Below are 15,974 nucleotides of genomic sequence, written 5' to 3' on the forward strand. Positions count from 1 at the left end.
TGCCAGAAGGTGTCCTTGCGTGTTTCAGTATACAGCTATTTTCTGTTCAATGCTTGTCTCTTATGCTACTCATTCAGCCTTTTTTCACCATGAAAGCAAAAAACCCAAGCCTGCTTTAGTTAATGAAGTTCAGTTTCACCTAGCTTGCCCTGCTGTGATAGTCCAGTTCAAAATGTTACCTGCTCTGCCCTTTAGAAAAGCTGCGGTAACATTAGTTTTACCCATTTGAATGCATGACTCGCGCTGTTGCTTCTCTAGGTTTGGGTTTCCAGACCCCAAACTGGGGAGATGAGGAATGCACTCAAACACCATCTTTCTCCCAGGAGTGTCACTTTGTTTTGAACCAGTCTTGTTTTAGAAATACTACTGCATTCTGTTCTAATTTTCCAGAGCCCCCTAATCTTCTTCCAGGCTCTTAATGGTGTAGTCGATAATAGGATTGTTGGTATTAATTTGGAACAATAATGCCAGCTGCTTGCTTGGTGGCTATTGGCAGAGGGGTGACCTTGCAGGTCAGCTAAGCAGAACTGGAAGTGCTTTGATCTGATCTATACAGAGCTAGATCTGTCCACATGAACAAGGGGAGCGAGTGAATTCTCTCTCCATGGGATGCTGATTTTTCTCCAAAGAGCAGAGAGGACAGCATGGCAGTGGCTTTTGATGCAATCCTCGCTCGGATCAAGGATGTTTGTAAAAGAAATGGTTTGCTCATTCTCTCGGTGTTGTCGGTCACCATTGGCTGTCTTCTTGGCTTCTTCCTGAGGACGAGACGGCTCTCCCAGCAGGTACGTGTGGCATGGCAGTGTATCACTACAGAGAAAATATCGTACTTACGTAACAAAAGACATAGTGACTTGTGGAACTTCAGGATGGGCTTTTGAAGATAAAAAGCATGTATCTGTGTGTGTGTTAAATTTGTTTCATTTCATTTGTTTGTTAATCTACTCTGTTCTTTGGGTCTTTTCACACATTCTTGAACAATATGTTTGCAAAGGGTTCTGGTCTTAAGACACCTAGAAGTCTAGCATAAGCATATTATAATGTTGCAAGCATGGATAATAATAGTGGGTGTTTAAGCTAGATGAAATGTAGCATCTAATATAGACCTGTTAAAAACTGGTAGTGCAATATATTCATTGAATTTTATATTACTTTGGAACACGTATGTCTAAAGAAAACACTGGGAATATTTTTCATCATTAGATGTACAGAGGTACAGACATTTATATTACACCAATGGTATTTTGTATTAATAAATTCGAGATGTCCGATCATTAACAGACCGTGTTATTAAAGTCACTTGGGGATTTCTCCTCCAGCATACTTCAACTAAGCTCTTTACAGGTACTCATTTCTTTCTGCTGTATTAGTCAGCCAGAATAGAGAGGGCAACATGCATTGCTGAATGCATTGTTTGATCACTATATACAAATCTCTGTTAAAAAATATGGCACTTAGTAAATGTGACTAAACTAAAACAATTCTTTATTCTGCTACTGCTAACTGCAGTCTAAACATCTATTATGTCCAAGCAGTAGCTTCATACACATCTAGCAAAACACACAAAATGCAGAATGAAGAGATTATTCAGAGCAACCTATTAAAAGTAGTCCTCAAGAGACGGCATATTTCATTTTTGTCTTCCTTTGTAAAGGAACAAACAATGTAGTGTGGTTTTGTTGAATTACAACACGATATGTAACTTAATTAATTTTAAAATTATCTTGTAAAGCCTACTATCTTTGCCACCTTATAGACCAAAGCTGCAGATTTTACCAATGTTATCTGATCCACAGCTCTAGCAGGACTCATGAAGACAGATAGTCTTTATCTCAAAACAATAAGCATCTCTCCATGTATTTCTAGGAAATTAGTTATTTCCAGTTTCCTGGTGAGTTACTGATGAGGATGCTGAAAATGTTGATTCTCCCACTGGTTGTCTCAAGGTAAGTGAGGACAATGATTGTTCCAATAATTTTGAAGCTTCCTAAATGAGACATGTCATCACCAGTATTTTGGGTTTAACTGAATTAGTGTCAAAGTGCCAGAACCATTACTGACCGCTGTACATTCATATTTATAATGGAGCTATGAACGTATTTTTTAATCAATAGGAACATTTATGCAATACCTTATATACGTATTATTTTCTTAAAAACTCATGGATATTTTTTAATTTATGTTTTCTTCTTTCCTTGTAACGTGAGGACTTTTTCCTTCAAGCTAACTAGAAGTTAAATACATGGAATAAATAACGCACCTTATCAAAAAGCCTACCTTAAATCGAAACTAATTGAAATAACACACCATACAAATAAGATGAAAAAGCACAGTTAATTTAGTCTTCTGCAGTACTTTGAGAGATGTGCTGTACTATGATGAATATTGGAAAAAAACCCAATGTGTCTCCAGTGAACTAATAATATATGCCTGGCCTCAGCTGGAAGTGAAAGTGATTTCTTAGTACATTAAAGGCAGAACCTTAAGTGGTGCCACTGTATTGGTGGCAGCATTAATGATCTAGATCCTGGTGCTGAGGGATGGTGCATGGTAGCTGCCTTTGCAGTGGGTGGGCATAATTTGGCATAGCTTTTTCTCTCCTCTAAATTTGTCTTGTCTTCCAACTGACTACAATCACAAATACCAGTTGGATGGCCAAAAGCTTTCAGCCCAAGACTGAGAGAAGAGATGAGGAGAGATGGAGAGTAACAAAGCTAACTTTACGTAACCCGATCTGAGAAAAAAATTTGCATGCTTTGGTGCCTTTCCTTGAAGCCGTCTTCTAGAACCAAATACATATGCCAAAAACTCATCTTCCATTGTAAGAAAAAGATAAGTTTCTAGGCTTCAGATCACTGAGAGTTGCTGAAAATAAACACAACCCAGCACTAATTTTATTTTTAAATCATCTATCTTTACATCTGCCTTCTCATGGTTTTTCACAGAATGAAGCTGATTGATGGTGCTTGTATGCCTAGAACTGGCCATAGTATGACCATAGACTCATACCTGGTTCTGTCCCACGCAGCTAGAGAACATCAAGACAAAATATGTTGGATTTTTTTTGAGAGGTGAAAGGAGAGTTTTCCAAGGACAACAAGAATCTCACATGAGGAAGTGACGTAGTAAGGACAGGAAGGGGTTGGAGCAGAGTCACATGCCCTTCCCTAAAATGTATAGTTCTTTAAATCCCCTTGTTTTTTAGAGATGCCAGGAGCAGAAGCAGCACTGTGGGGAAGAGTTGCTCTGACACAGCCTATGATAGCTCTAGATTACCTGCAGATGTGTCAGGAGTGAATCTCTGAGCCGCACTGTTAGAACTGATGGACTCCATCCTCTGAGGAAAAAAGAGAAGAAACTTTACAGATCTTCAAAGCGATTAGCTCTTATTGTAAGACAGCATGAGTCTGTCTCCCTATATAACAAACTAACCATTGCTTGCTATTGCATACTGAAATTTCAGGTTTTTGCAAACAAAATATACTCCGGATATAATTACATTCTTGTACAGTCCTTTTTTTTTTTTTCCCGCAACAAGCACAGTACTTCCCACACATATATTTCATAAGATGATTAAACCAGTGCTCTCTGTTTTTACCAGTCTGCATACACATTTAAACTAAATTTCTTTGTGGGTTTGGAATATTCTTAGCCTGTCCTGTGGGAGCAATGACATTTAAATTATCTTCTAAATTACTCTGTATTATGATTTACAAAAGCCAGGGGTACAGCACCAAGCTCTAATTTTACTCTCCTAGTCAAAATTAGTGCAAGTTTTTTCTTGAACTAACAAGTAAAAAAAATACTTGTAAAGAAAAGAGAAGGTGAGAAAGGAGAGTTAAAAGAGGCACTCGGTGCAAAATACAGTCTACAGGTCCAGAGGTTATCTTGAAGGGTTGTGGCAGAAGTAAAAGGTGGCAAGTGTGTGGCTCAGAAGACTGATAATAGACTAGAAAATCTTGCACTTACAGGTCACTAGCACAAATCCAACCTTAAACAGAAGGGGCTGAAAATTTGTACTGTCCCTCTTTTGACCTGATGGTTAGTTAAAACAGGAACTTTGCAGATTGTATCCATTAGGAAGGAGAAACTGATGATATAGTCAGGTATCTCTGATTGAACTGTGTTTATTTTAAAAGTTCTTTGGATGCAGAAGAAATCAGTTGAACAACAGGAGACTGTTTCTTCAATGTACAGTTCCTTGTCTCACCCAACTCTGTCCCAGCACTTGGAAGTGCTGCATGCCAGATCTCCTGTACTGGTTTCTGGTATCTCCTATCGCCTGTGGTCTTACTTTTTTTTTTTCCCTATAGACAGAAAACTCTTGAAAAAGCAACCACCAGTAAAACTAGCCTTCCAGTTTGAGCCCTTCCTGAGCTTTTGTTTTTGTTGTGATGTGGACCTTCATTAAGGATGGGGGTTGATATTATTTCAGTTATCTGGTTACATAAACAAGCTTCATAGCATCATACAACGACAAGAAGTATATATTGATTTCCCCCATACTCTGCCTGAGGTTTAGCCCTGTTCATACGTATTAGTATCCACTAAGTGTCTTGTGTATAGAGTTTGCTCTTCTCAGTGATGAGAACAGGTACCCACATAAAAAAGGATGCTGCTTCTATTAGCAACATAAAGAAAGAAATGATAACAAATAGTCTGATGGTTTGTCAGCCCTAGGAATACTCAGTAGGGGCATGTTACAAGATCAAATTTTAGACCCTGCAGTTACCAAATGTACAGTACTTATTATATATATAAACATAGGATACTACTTTTAAACCTGGGAATGGGAATATTAAGAGAGCTCAGAGAGAACAGGAGCCAAATCTGAATTCGTAGTTACACACTTACACTCTACCTGAGCTCTTACTGCATTTGGACAAGGGGATCTTCTCAATAAGCCTGAAAGATTGACTGCAGGAGATCTGAAGTTCCCTGGTTCTCCTTGGGACAGAGAGATCCTTATATGCCCCTTATATATATATATGTGTATATATATATACACACATATACAGAGAGATCCTTACGTGACAAATGCAATGCAAATAATATATTTTCTCCCTTATATGCAAAAGGTTTCAGCACATATCTCAGGTTTTCAAACAGGCACACATACGCGGCAGTGACAGAGGTGAATCCCAGTGCATCCTGCCCTGACTCCTCAGCTATGTTTAAAAAACCATGGGTCCAGGTCTTCAGACAGACATCTGCTGATCAGCTGGCCCAAGGTGCTCAAGTTTGTTAAACCATCTTTCCTTCCATCCCCTGCACCTCCCGGGGTGCGGCGGCTCAGTCTGCGTTCCCCCCTCTGGCCGGGAGGTGGCTCTGCCTGGAACACGGAGGAACCAGGAGTCGCTACGGGTGTTGGTTCCTCCAGCGCAGGGAGGACCTGTGCGCCTGGGAGGCCGTTCATCCCAAGCGTGTCCTAATAGTGCCGCCTACCCAGAAAATCATAATATGCCTACTCTTTCTCAGTAGGGTTAATTATAAGCTCTTCCCGCCCCCCCTCCCTCCCCCAGTCAATTGGCAGAGATACCTGCGCATCACTTTAGTTTCTCAACTTCTTAAATCCTTGAAATAATCAAATCTGATGTCAATGTCTTTGTGCTGGGCACAAAGCAAAAAAACTGGGAGAGGAACAAACACTCAGCTTTCCCATTAATATCTTCTCACATCTGCTAAAGATAATAGAAACCCTCTGACCAAATCCTGTCTGTGCCAGCAGTGCCGGGCACGGGCGCTGGCTCGAGCGCAGGCCAGCCATGCTGGCAGGTACTGTGCCATAACTCACGCGCTGTCACCTCCCTTCGGAGCATCTTTGTCCTTGTGCCCGTTCCCTGCCCCATCATCTTCATCTTGGGTTACCAGTTTTGTACTGATCGACTTCCAGTGGGCCAGAAACTTGATTTTCAGCAAGCGTAACTGCACTGACTTAAGTTTTTTGGGGAGGCCGTTACTAAAACCTGATCTGTTACAACTTTGTATCTTGTTGTGACTGAGGTTTTGAAGAAGCTGCAAGCTCTGACTGAAAAATTTACCACTGCTGAGGCATTATAATTATATAATGCTGAAGCATTATAATGGTTATTTTTGGCATGGATTCCTTCCAGTAGGCAGAGAGCTTACACTGTGGCATTTACCCCACGAAGGAAATTCAGCTCTCTGTTAACAATGTGGAGTTGCCAGCGAGCCCGCAGGGGAGAGGAGGTCTGGCTCCCGGAACGCAGCAGAGCTCTGGGCGGGCAGAACTGCCACGTGCGCCAGACCTCCGCGTCTTCAGAGACTAATTGCAAAACGTGCGTGCTGCAGATCTGTAAGGCAGGTTGGAGAAGAGGCAGGGCTTGCAGCCCCTGGTTCTTATTTCAAGATAATACTAGAAGCACACAGTTTATTTCTTTCCTATATTCAGCCATATAGTTTCACAGATTTTACAAGAACCTAATTCTCTCTTTTGGAGCCTTCCATCCCATCTGCATAATTTGAGAGAAAAATGAATTAAAATGTTATTAGTAAGGGCTCTCACACACACAGAGTTTGACTGCATAAGCCTTGCTTCTTCAGAAAAGCAGGCTAAAGCCAGAGTTACACAGGTTTACACCAGCTGAACCTATTGAGTTCTCTTTGTCTTATATGTCTACCTGTATATGTAATAGAATATTGCATCCTTTATTTCAACGCCCTCCTTGTTTATACGATTAAGCTTTTATCTGGTAATAGATACAGGGCCCAGTTTTCTAAAGACTATGATTAGCGGTAAGCACTGAGACTACTATTGGGCAAGAGTTGTCAGGGCAGAATGGAACTGTTCAGCTGCCTAGCAGGCTTGTAACCCCAGTGAATATTTCTTTTAGAAAAAGCAGTTTGTTTTGTTTAAGCTTAGGATAATTATTACATTTTTTTAATGTCTTTACCACTAACTGTTTTCTAGACAATTAAGAAATATTTAGCAGAGATTTGATCCTTTTCTGTGTGCAGAATCTGTTAAAGAAAGATTGTTCCCTTTATAGTCAAATCTAAATAACTGATTTGACCTGTATTTTTTAAAATTATAAAGCTCTTTCCACTAAGTATGTTGTGCCTGATACAAGCAAGTGTGTGCTAATAAAATTTTATATTTATTTGAAGACTCATTTGGGGGTAGTAATAAATATTTGTTACTATTGGGGTTTTGTTGCTGAATTAAATACGATATGCTAAATATAGAACTGTCTTTCTTTAAGGGGATTCCTGTCCATAATGCCATCAATTCTGGTAATCCCTTATCCTTCTGCTCAGATTCCTGAGTGGGTCATTCTTACTCATGCTGTTAAAGCCTAGTATTTAATTAGAACCTACTCCATTATAGTACCCTTTTCCCCATATCAGTTTTTTTCACAGTTCTCTGATTTGGGGAATGCATTGGCATTTTAACATCCCACTAATGAAAAATGTTGCTCATTCTGTTTTAATGGAATTCTGTCATTGTTCAGCTGTACTGTGCCATACCAAATTTTGCCTCTCGGGACTCATTAGTTACATTCGAAGAGTTGACAGCTGTATAAACTCTGCAAGAGGATGTGGAGGTGCTCTGGGTGCAAGCAGATGTGAACTCACTTAGCCCACGAGCCAAACTGGGCAGAGCGGTTCCAGATCCATGCCAGAAGCCGTATAGCCGCATTAGTGTGGCTTTGCGCCCAAGCTCGTATGTGAAGGACTAATGTGGCTATATGGCTTCCGGACCAGCCTTGGCAGCTCAGAGCAAAGGCAGAGCAAGTTCATGTCTGTCTGCAGTTGCTGTGCAGACATACCCTAAGTAACTTCACAGCAACAGTATATTCCTTGGGAGTTTAGGGTTTGGTTAAAAACATGCTGTGAGACAGACCGTTAGCTTGGGTAAATTATGTGCACTGTTTTGCTTGCTGTCAGCTGTAGATGAAACTGATAACAGACCACAGACTGGAGATTATTTGTCTGGTTTGCTACTTAAGCTTACAATTTGTTAGGGATGAAAAATGTGACCCAAACACTCAGAGGCCAGTACTGAAATTCGCAATCTAAATCTTCTACCATGATTATAAATCAGTGCCTGATATGGTCAATGTAATGTCTCTTCAGAAGGAAAGTGCAGATCTCTAAAAGGCTATGAAATCTATCATTTTTCTTATTTATCATTAAATTTAAACCAAGAGGACAACCAAAATTAATTCACTCAATAATACTGGTTTATGTGAATGACAATATGTGCAGTACTATTTCTTCTAATCCATTCCTGGCACTGAGAGATACTTTCTATGTTGTCTTGACAAATTCACATAATTTAACTGAAGATTGAATGGGAAAGGACAGATAAAATAAGCTTCTGGTCAGTTTTGGCTTGGTCTTTTCTGCTATGTATGAGTTAAACTATTCCCTCTGGTCGTTCTTTCCTAAATACCAGTCGCTCTGATCTTACGCTCATGCAGCTGTCAAACGGGGACATAATCAAGCACAATCAAATTTATGTACTGTATTATCTAGTGAGGTGTTGAGGAGCAGCTGCAAAATGCTGCCTACAGCTCCCTGAGGAGCCTGCTCAGAACAATGTTTTATAATGTACCAAAGCAGCTGTATTTTCCCATAGAATTAAATTGCTCTTGGAAACATAGGGCTTTTTCTTCACTTTATTAGACTCTGGACTTTTCCCTCTATCTCACCTGTGTCACCTTGCCAATAGAAAAATATTGACACTCAGGAACAGGTCTTCCCCAACAGAAGAGGGTAAACCTTCTGCTGGGTTAGCATGGGAGAATCTGTGGGGTACCTGAATGATAACGTAAAGTGTGTATAATGTCCCATTTCTGAGCTACCTGTCATGTGTATTGCTGTAATGTAAATAATAATAAAAATACATTTCACCCCGGTGAGAACAAGCTGTTAGCCCTTTCCTAGGATAAGCGATATACAGTCTTTATTGTGGAGAAAGTCAGTCTAGAGATGTGAGTTTTAAGGAGATGACTAGAGGGAATAAATATATTTACTTTCAGATGGAAAAGCAAAAATGTACTTGGATGAAACTGAAAGGGAAGGATTACCCAAGGGTAAGAAGAACTGGTCAGAGAGCAATCTCAGTTGACACCGTTACATTTCTTTAAAATATCCATATTGCTATTATATTGCAGAACTGATGTCAGATTACCCCAAAAGTTCTCCAAAGGATGCTTTGAGATTGCCTGAGCTTTTAGAGGAAAATTCCATTCTACCTTCTTAGGAAACCTTATTAAGAATCCCTCCTCTGTGCCTCAGATGTCTTCAGAAGTTTCACTACATTATAACCTGTAACATTATCGATGTTCTTAGCTGTGTTTAGGAATACAGAGTCTAATGGTCAGACCCCATACTGTCTTCTAGTGTTTTCTTTTGCTTGTGCAACCTAGAGGTCCAAACTGTTTCGGTGAAAAATGACATGTTGCAGAGTTATACATGTTGTAATGACAAAATTAGACCAACTCAGTACAAATTATTTAGGCAGTATCAGTAAGGATCTAGTGACATGCAGCAGACATGTATGGTCACAAAATGAACGGGTGTGGAAAGTGCTGAAGTGATTACAAATGGGGTATGAGCAGTTTGTGACCCGACAGAATTTTTTCTGTAGTCTTCTAAGAGCTCTAAAGTACTTAGTGTCTTGCAAAAGAAACGGCAGTGTCATGTGAAGCTTGAGGGGCTGGCTGGATTCCCTCTCTTTCCTTAGAATAGAAACATGTATGAACTATGAACAGTTGAATAAATCTGACATTTGTTTATAATCCAGATTTGTATTTCAAACCCTTTTGCCCTTTTCTTAACCTAAAACCACTTGAAAGACCTGACAGAAGAGAAAATCAAGTATTATTAAAATTCTTGGCTCTTTCCACAGATGTGAAGCTGTACGTCCATATTTAATAGATAATTTGGTTTTGTTTGCATCCTGACCCTTGAATTTAGGAAATACTTTTTTTTAATCAGAACAGCTAAAGTCAACAAGCGAGCCTGAATTCTGTGTGAGCTATACACAATGTCTCAGATCTCCTTTATCAGTCAGCGATCAAAGGTTGCTGTTCATGCTTTCCAGCATTCACAGATGTATCGCAGTAGCCTCACATATTGGGCTATTTGGGAGGAAGCAGTGATGGAATAGCTGTTGGACATTGACCTTCACTGTGTGCTGTACAAAGTCCTGCCTTGTTTGCATTAGTCCATAAAAACAGATTTCCTATTGCACACTAAGAAAATAAAATGCATGATGTGAATTCCTGGCAGGATTTTTGCTATGTATGTCAGTTTATCATTAACAGTTACAAGTGTTAGATAACTAACTTCGGTCTCTTCTGCCAGGTAACAAGCAACAGGACAAGATGAAACGGCCTCAAGCTGCGCCAGGGGAGGTTTAGGAAAAACTTCTTCACTGAAAGGGTTGTCAAGCATAGGAACAGGCTGCCCAGGGAAGTGGTTGAGTCCCCATCCCTGGAGGTATTGAAAAGGCATGTAGATGTGCTTAGGGACACGGTTTAGTGGTGGACTTGGCAGTGTTAGGTTAACAGTTGGACTTGATGATCTTAAAGGTCTTTTCCAACCTAAACTATTCTATGATTCCATGATAATAAGGAAAAGGAGATCTCAACATTTTGGGTAAAAAAATAAAACTCTTAATATTTTATAAAGCATTATTTAAAAAACAGAATCTCAAAAAGCTACATGTTATGATGTACTGGAAATGTAGATTTGGTTTCTTTTGTAGATTTCAGTTTCTTTTCCAGCAGCCTATCTGTAAAATTAAACACAATCACTGCAAACAGTGTATTGCAGACAGTGAGATCTTCTAACATACTGTTCATTTGCTGTTGTCTGAAGATCGAGAGCCAGCCTTTCTGTTATGCCTGACGCGTTTGAGCTTCCACTGTGTTTAGTTAAATAGCTATATACTGAGGCTCTCTGAAAGATTAATTCACATTTCAAGTGCTATTTACGGCTGATAATTTAACCATACAGAAACTGCTGCAACGGTCCTATTTGTAAAATAGCTTCCACTTTTTGTATTTGTTTTTTTTTGAGCATAGACACTATTTTCATTTATATCAAGATATCTAAACTTTAAAAATGCTGTTTCCTATTACTTGATTTTCAAAGGAAATGAACCTTAGTAGCCCCCTGGACTTTCAGGAGGATTCTAGACTTCTCATCTCCTTTGAAAATCATGCTGTAATACTATGAAACATTTAATAATACATGACATTGGGGATCATTCCACTGACTACCAGTGACCATGATAGTTCCTCCGTTGTGTTCAGAGCAGCCGAAGCCTGTTAGTATGCTGGTAGTCTGCAAAACTATTGACGCTGAGTAAAATTCACAGAGAGCCTAGGTGTCATTTTATTACCTGTCTGGACTGTACACAAACATACACAGGAGGAGTGTTCATCTGTACAAATGGGCTGTCCTACATGTACCACATGTCTGGACTGTACACAAACATACACAGGAGGAGTGTTCATCTGTACAAATGGGCTGTCCTACATGTACCACATGTACCATATGTACAGGATCCAGCTTAGTTCGGGGTGCAAACATGGATTATTGCAGGATTTTGTCTTCCTGTGTACTTAGACAAATGGTGTCATGCCACATGAGAGGTCCTGGCATCACTCAGAAGTGGGTGGATGGGACTGGAGGTGTAGGGCGGCACCAGCTTCCAATCAAGATGCCACTTGATTGTCTGTAATATGTATAAAGGTACGGACCAACAGATGTGCTAACTAGCTGTTTGCACATGTCTGGGCAGGAGGCATTTTTTCCTGTGCAGTGTGATACAATATCTGGAGATGAAAAAACTAAACTATAACATATCACTGTAAGTAAGGACAGACCATGTAGGGTGAAGCAGAGACAGGGATGGGCTACAGTCCTCCCACCAGTGCCACTGTCACTCGGGCAGGTAATGATGAGAGCAGCAGGCTTCTCTATCGCAGCCATGGCAGTGTGTTGCTCTGTAGGTATTCTGTCATGGTAGAAGAAAGCAAAAGCATATCCCGGAAAGAAAAATCATTATGATCCCTCTTTCTCACTGCTGAAATAATTTTAACTACACTAGAGACTAAGAGCAAAATCAAGCATCAAACTATAGAAAGAGCCAGAGAAAGTTTCTTATCTCTTTCCCTCATTACTGTAACAAGTCTTATTTTCTTTGTTGCGAACTGTTCCTCCGTAAATGGTACCTCCATGGAAGTGAAGCAGCCTGTCATGAAAGCACAGATAGCTGGGCACAGATGAGGAAAAGTCTGTGCAATACAGAGATCACTTCAGGCATATCTTTCTTCACTGCAAATTGTGTGTCTTTAAATAAAGTGCCTTAATTTCTCTGTTTCCTTGTTTATAAAAATGGAGATCCTGCCTTCCTGTGTGATAGTAGGTTATATTAGTAAAGCATTTTAAGATGATTAAATGGCTTGTGCTATGGAAATGGAGATTATTACCATGTTGAAACTTGAAGGCACTGACCTTGACAAAAAGGTAAGCGACAGCCTGCCTGCATGATCAAGCAGCATTAGTGAAGCCAGCACTTCCCTTTCATGATGCTCAACTGTAATGTAATCATCTCTAATGTAGCTGTTAGAGGAGCTTCCCAGCCTCACTGGAAGAACTTGCTTAGGAAGGTCTTTTCTACAGCATGCAATTACAAAATGAGAATGCGAGGGAGGGTATGGGATGAATGAAAACAAACATGATTCTAGGAACAACTGTTGGTGGTTAATACTTGACCATTACTTCTTGACAGGATTAATGTCTTTCTAATCACACTAATCCCTTCTGATAACTTTATCCATAATCCATCTATTTCAAAGCAACATCCAGATGGCTTCTGGTGGAGAGGAAGACAAAATAAACATGCAGAATGGGGTCTTAACAGCAGCTTCTTGTATTTTCCCTTTCTGGGGATATAGGTTTTGATCTTGAGACAGGTCAAAAAATGTGCTTTTTATCAGAGAGCAACAGAAAAAATTAGAGAATTGCAGAGAAGATAGAAAGTTCTATTTTTATTTGTAAATAAAATACTTCGTAAGTACTCTGATGCTTATCAGTGACAGCCAGAACAAGCCTAGAGGTGCTCATAAGGGTTTAGCTACTTGTTTGCATGGGACTAATTAGATTTCCAAGATATTGAAAGAATTCCCTTCTTCATTATGTCAAAATTGCTCTAGTAGTGTTGGGGGTTTTACGCAGATTTCTCTCAAAGCAGACATGAAACTTATCGCTTAATAGTTTCATTGGTTTGTACTATTATCAATATTTTAAACAACCTAGTAACTGACTTTACATTTTTAATGAGTCACATATAATAATAATTCCTGGAGTTTTTGAGGTCTTCCCTTCCCTTCCTCTTCCCTTCTAGTTTCCCCTTAAAAGCTTAATCTAGGTTTCATTAGATCTTCCACTAATCCTGGCTTCTGTCTTCACCTTCCTCCCTCAACAAGGACCCCATAAAGAAATAATTTATTGTAACCTTTCAAAGGCTGTCCAAAAAAAGTAAACAAACTTTAATCAAGCCATCCTAGATAAAATAATTGTGCTAGAATTTTTTTTACTAACAATCAGCAATGAAACAATTGAAGTCTTAGTGAAATAATTGTCTTAAATATCTGTCCCACTAGAATACTTGAAGTAAATAAACTTTTTTGAATTATTGGCCATATCCAGCTTTTGATCAAAATGCTGGTATTTGGTGTACTGGCTTTCTGACTTACTTTCTCCAATAAAAATGTGGCTAAACGGTTGAGAGAAGAGACAAGACAGATTTGGCTGCATCAGAACAACTTATTTCCCAGAAAACAAAGCAGAGTAGATTTAGAATTACCTAAGTCCCAATAAAAAAGCCAAATATCTTTTAATTATTAAGAATAAAACCATAAACCTTACAAAGATTGTAAACCTAAAAATATTGTGGAGCATCAGGTTTGCATTGTATAGAGATCTTCAGATTATCAAAACACAACTTTGAAGAAGCTTGAAAGCCACAGACATACAAGGACCGTAGGACAGATACTTGCACAGATATATCATGTGTAGTCTCTGAGAATACACAATTTCATCCAAGATTTGTTGGATAAAGAAGATAGAATTAAAAAAATGAATGAGACTATTGTAGACAGAAGAAAGAAAAGCCACAGGAAGATCATTTTTACATGTAATTGGAACAATCTATGCAGGAGATAAAGAGGTCATGGGGCTACTTAGTTTATTATGGTGTCTGTTATTATATCCAGTACCAGATGTTTCAAAGCAAGGTGCAAGAAACCTCTTAAATCATAGTAATCAGAGATTTCACTGAAATCCTGCACTACAAGATTTAATATCTCATCCAAAACTCATTAACACATATTTTAGAATCCTTAGGCTTGACATCATTTTTTTTCTATACAAACTAAGAAATGGTCCCTGAACATGAACTTCTACACTTCTACACTGGAAATTTTTTTGCAAGACTGATTAAATGAGTGAGATGTACTGTAATTATTCAGAAAAGCTGCAGATAGATTGTTTTTCATTGCCTTAATCCTGTTTTGTCCATTTGGCAATCATTAAAACATGTTATGGAAGCTACGCATGAACCATACGTGTGGCAGCTACTTAGCTACATAATAAGTCAAATTATTTTAATCTATGAGTCCAATATCTGTCCTGTTATTCCAAGCCTAACCAGATTCTGAGGCTTGACAAGAATTAAAGGTACACTGTTTTTCATTCCATTGTGTTTCATGAGAGTCTAGTAGTGGATGGCATGGGAATGTCTTTGCTCAGTCTTAGAAGCAGCTCAGGAAACTGTTGGGGAAGTTTTTATATAGCCAAGAGTGTCTGACAAAAATTAGATTTAGAGGGAAAACCTGAATATGATACAATGATCTTAAGTTAAACCATCTGGAAGCTTATTCATCCTGACTTCCTTATTCCCTAGGAAATAAGAAAAGTACTTTTTCTTGTCATTCTTTGGCTACGTTATGTGAATGTTAGAGCTGTAGAGATCAACGGTGAGGAACTCCTATGATGTAACTGTGTATTACTTTCTTCATACATTAACTGTGATAATCAGTATGTCTCTTAATCTTTATGTCTTCTGTCCTGTTCCCTCTGACATCAAACGTAGGAGGCCAAATGAAAAATAGTTAATGAGTGATTCCTGTCTCATACTAGTTACAGACATTTCTTTCTGAAAATTATTCTGAGCAATTGTTTAAAATGACATGAGCAGTGTTACTCCACAGCCTTTGGAGAACTGCTTCCAGCGGTCCCTTCTTAAAACTGAGCATTGCAGGCCACAGAAAGCATAGGGCTTTGTCTGAACCCAGACCTTTGTTCATGCCTCTGTCACACCACAGTTACCCCTGTTGCACCTCCATAGTTAATTACTTTTGAGGACTTTCTCATCACAGCATGAACTGAGCATGACTTTATCTGGTGACAGGATAATCTCATTACAGATGATGATCTTGTTAATGAATATCCCCAAGACAGAGCAATCTCATTATTAGCCCCCTCAGGATTTGTCACCTAAGAGCCAATGTATGATTAGATTCTAGCTGCACAACATCCTCCCGGATCCTTACGGCTCAGCGTCTTGAGGCTGAGGTAGGACCCCCAAAGGCACATGAACCACTGGATGTATTTAATTAGGATTTTTGTCCCTAAAACTTCTTCACAGGTGAACAATCAAGACAGTTCAAGCGCTATGTGCAGGGTTCATCTCCCCGTTGTTCTGTAGAACAAACACAATGCAGCGGCATCACGGACAACAGAAACAGTGTGGCTTTACCACACTGACAGTGGCTTCAGGGCAGTACCAGGAAGAGAAGTGTACTGTCTGTCTCCTCAGTAGTGCCCTCTCCAAGTAATCACTCTGCATGGTGTCCTACCTACAAGTTACAGATCTGCTGGTCAACGGTCAGGCCTTCATACCACTGGTGTCTGTTTCCCTGCATAATATG

The 15,974-nt window shown here is 39.4% G+C and overlaps 1 protein-coding gene across 1 annotated transcript in view; it reads left to right on the top strand.

The window, feature by feature from the left end:
- Positions 1 to 644: 644 nt before the first annotated feature.
- The window catches only part of SLC1A7 (solute carrier family 1 member 7), a gene marked incomplete at its 5' end in the record, with an annotated part of 56,469 nt that continues 41,139 nt past the window's right edge, over positions 645 to 15,974 (top strand). The window contains 2 exons of the mRNA XM_082314571.1: positions 645 to 785; positions 1,867 to 1,946. Of these exons, the coding sequence (XP_082170697.1) occupies positions 645 to 785; positions 1,867 to 1,946 (221 nt within the window). The remainder of the gene's footprint in view (positions 786 to 1,866; positions 1,947 to 15,974) is intronic.

This window comes from Platalea leucorodia (genome assembly GCF_965183815.1).
Source record: "Platalea leucorodia genome assembly, chromosome: 5".
Lineage (NCBI taxonomy): Eukaryota > Metazoa > Chordata > Aves > Pelecaniformes > Threskiornithidae > Platalea > Platalea leucorodia.